General features: G+C 38.0%; 1 protein-coding gene across 1 annotated transcript; it reads left to right on the forward strand.

The window, feature by feature from the left end:
• The first annotated feature begins 251 nt into the window (after window positions 1-251).
• Window positions 252-3,021, forward strand: LOC136264186 (gamma-aminobutyric acid type B receptor subunit 2-like). Its single transcript, XM_066058896.1, has one exon. It carries the CDS (start codon window positions 591-593, stop codon window positions 2,865-2,867), a length of 2,277 nt encoding a protein of 758 aa, XP_065914968.1. The 5' UTR covers window positions 252-590; the 3' UTR covers window positions 2,868-3,021.
• Window positions 3,022-3,772: the final 751 nt, after the last annotated feature.

A 3,772-nucleotide genomic window follows, 5' to 3' on the forward strand; every position in this document is an offset into this window, starting at 1 on the left:
CAACTATCCACGATAGTAATACTCTATGTCCTTCAGTAACACTGATATTCACGAGCGACATTGCACCGTATTGACACGTGTATTAACACCTTCATTAACACGTTTAACAGGTGACTGGATCACGTGATGAAAATAAAATCAATAATGAAAATTTGATGCGGGTGCTGAGTGAGCATGCGGGCGATGACGCGAAACTGCTAATCAAATTTCATTGGCCTAATTACAAAAAAAGATAATGTTTTAACCTAGTCTTAAAACTGCCAGCAGTCCTTTGAGATAAAATTTCAAAAGGAATTGAGTTCCAAAGAAAAGGTGTAGTCACAAAAAATGAGTGCCGAAATGCGTTGATAGTTGACGACGCAAGATTTAATGTCAAAGCATGTGACCTCGACGTGTCATGACATTGACGTCATGACATGATCTCAGTTAATCCCAAGAAACCGGCAAGCGGTCATGATATCAAGAGACCAAATCGTGAGAGTTGTAGAGGTCTGGGATATCGTCCATTAGGTTTCGTATCGCTCATCGAATCTCATTGACCAAATTACAGCACAGTAGCTATTTGGCGCAGCCGACCAGGGTGCAGCAAAATGATGATCCGTCTAGACTCTGTATTTGACGGAGTATTTATGGTTACTGTGGTGTGTGCCAACGCCTTGGCCTTGGCCAGTGACGCAGAACGCCCGACTAATGTAACACTTCGAATACTTGGTTTGTTCCCTTATCGAGAATCACAGTGGGACGGAGAATATCTCATACCCGCGGCGAGGTTGGCTAAAGATGAGATAAACAGAAATGATAGTATTTTGCCTGGATATGAGGTGGAGTTGATAGAAGCTAACTCAGGTTGTGAACACTACCGTGGAGTTCGTGAGTTTGTGAGACATGCTCTGCACAGCACACATCAACCAGTGGCAATTTTAGGAGCTGGTTGTTCTAGTTCTACTATCCCCATTGCCGCCATTGCTGGACGAGATGATGTTTGCCTTCCTCAAGTGTCATACGGAGCAACCTCACCTTATTTGTCGTTCACAAACTCATACCCTTATTTTTATCGAACAGTCTTTAGTGATGGGTCTACTTCTCAAGCAATTATCTCATTACTTGACAAATTCAAGTGGAAACGTTATGGTGTGTATAAGATCGGAGTAGATGAAGCTTGGATAGATCATTCTGTCTCAACACTACATGCTGGTATCCAGTACCACATTGATGGTTCAGAGGAGGTGTACAGCGGTAGTATTGGACAGCTCAATGATGAAGGTGAGTCTTTTGCAAAATTCATTGATGTAAAAGGCATCCGCTCATCTGGTATGAGAATTGGCATACTTTATGCAGCTGATAGAGTAGCAGCTGCCAATCTAATGTGCTATCTTCATGGTGAAAACCTTGTATACCCCAATATCATATGGATCCTCTTTGATGTATGCATCTTGCTCAACAGCTCAAGCACATATTGTGGAAGTAATGATAAATTTCAACAAGCATTAGAAGGAAGCATTTGTCTTGGCTACAAACTGGCAACTACTGATAATGCCACCATAAGTGTCACTGGCAAAACATTTAAACAATACTTTGAGTCCTATGTTGACGAATCAAAAAAATATGCTAATGGTAAAGACAACTATACTCCATCACTGCTGAATGATTGGGCTACAGTTACTTATGACTCCATGTGGACATTGGGTCTGGCACTGCACAATGCTGAGGAAAAATTAACCTCATACGGTTCCAGTTTAGCTAACTTTTCCTTAAGAAATTGCAGTATATCTGAAACAATAATAGAAGAATTAGCTAAGATAAATTTTGCAGGTGCTTCTGGAAAAGTTTTATTTGATGAAGCACATGAACGACAGATGACCATAAAATTTGATCAGGTTAAAAAAAATGGAATTTTCAATACAATTGCCCTGTACCATCCTTCAAATAACAATTCAGAAAAGGGTACTTTATTTATCAATAACAATGCCTTATTATGGTCAGTGGATGATCCTCCCTCAGACAAGCTCCCAATGGAAACACTATTGGCTCAGAAATGGGCTGGTGTACTGATGTTGATCTTTTTAGTAGCAGGATTTCTGTGGAACAGTTTCTCCATGATGATCAACTTCCGTTATCAAACTTTTTACACAATCAAAGCATCAAGCCCTCAACTGAATTACATGATATTTGCTGGTAACAACCTATTACTATTGAGTGGAGTATTCCTTGCAATCAAAGCTATTGCAGAACCTGATATGGTGATATTTTCTACTTTATGCCAGGCAGCACAATGGTTGTTTGATCTTGGACTGCTACTAGTTCTCAATATGACATTGTTGAAAAGTTGGAGAATTTATCGGATATTCCATTCTTTCAGAAACAAGCCAGGAAAATTTATTACAGATAATGCTTTCATTGCTGTCTCAATTGGTTGGTTGGTTATCAATACAACTTACCACATAGTATTTGCCCTTGCTAATAACAATAACGTCGCAAAGGAAAAGCTACTACCAATGAAAGAAAATCAACTTCTTCAAAAGGTAGTAGTGTATTGTCAACAACCTGATCTAATTGAATTACTCTATATTCCACACATTGTCATGTCTGTAGTTCTGTGCTTGCTTGCCTTCTTGATTCGTCAAATCAATCTCAAGCAATTTAATGATGCTGCAAATATTGCCATGTTTTTCTATGCTACCATACCTGTAGCTACAGTCTGCTTAATTTTATCAGGATTGCTTTCTCCTATAAACGGAATTTATGACCTGGCAACAGTTTCATTAATACTGGACTGTACTGCTGTTTGCTGGATCGTGTTCATGTGTCAGTTGACTCTGTTTGTACCAAAAATGTTACCACTTTTCAGGCATTTGCACTCAGAATGAATTACAATGATAATGTTTTAATAATATTGTGACTGGTTGAAGAAACTTGTTGGATGGATGTTGAAGGCTGTTATATATGAAGAAACTACAGTTGTACACAATAACACAAATCTACGTATATGAATTTGCCATAAATGTCTATATACCTATGAAATGTTAAAGCTTCATGAAATTGAATTCATGGTATGGTTTTCCATGAATTGTAGGACTGTTACAAATTTTCGTTCATGGGATGTTCATAAAATATTCATTGGACTATAAAAATTCATAGACCACTAAAGGTCTCATGAATGGAAACTTTTCATGGGTCCGGGGTATCATGGTTACTTATGGCAAATTGTGTGTGTGTGTGTGTTACATACAAATAGAAGAAAAATAAATTGGATTAGAGATCAAAGAAAAAAGTAGTGAGACAAGGGAATAACTACAAAAGTTGTGAAACAAGGGAGGTTGCCTATACCTGCAGATATACTAGTAGACTTCAGGGATTTCATGTCCACTTGTATATCTGCATGTAAGTAGTTTCCTTTGTTTCATCACATTTTAGCTATTCCCTATTAAAAGAAAGATGCATCTACATGTGCACCCTAAAAAGTGAGGTTGCCATTATGCCCGTTACACAATGTTACAAACAAAGAACAGTAGGAGAAGTATCTTTGTGATCAAACCAGTCGTTACAAATGAGGTTTATCATTAATACATGTTTATATCCATCACCATGTGTTTAACCATTATCACATGTTGCTATGTGGCTTTGTTGTTATCTGTCTCATTGCATGTACATAAATTTTTAGCATTTATAAAATGCTTTAGGCAGCAGTCATGCAGAAAAGATAGCTAGCACTGTTAACTAAGCGTGCCTTAATTCTCAGAAATTACTTACGAGAAGCCATGCAGAAAAGTGC

This window comes from Dysidea avara, chromosome 8 (assembly GCF_963678975.1).
Source record: "Dysidea avara chromosome 8, odDysAvar1.4, whole genome shotgun sequence".
Lineage (NCBI taxonomy): Eukaryota > Metazoa > Porifera > Demospongiae > Dictyoceratida > Dysideidae > Dysidea > Dysidea avara.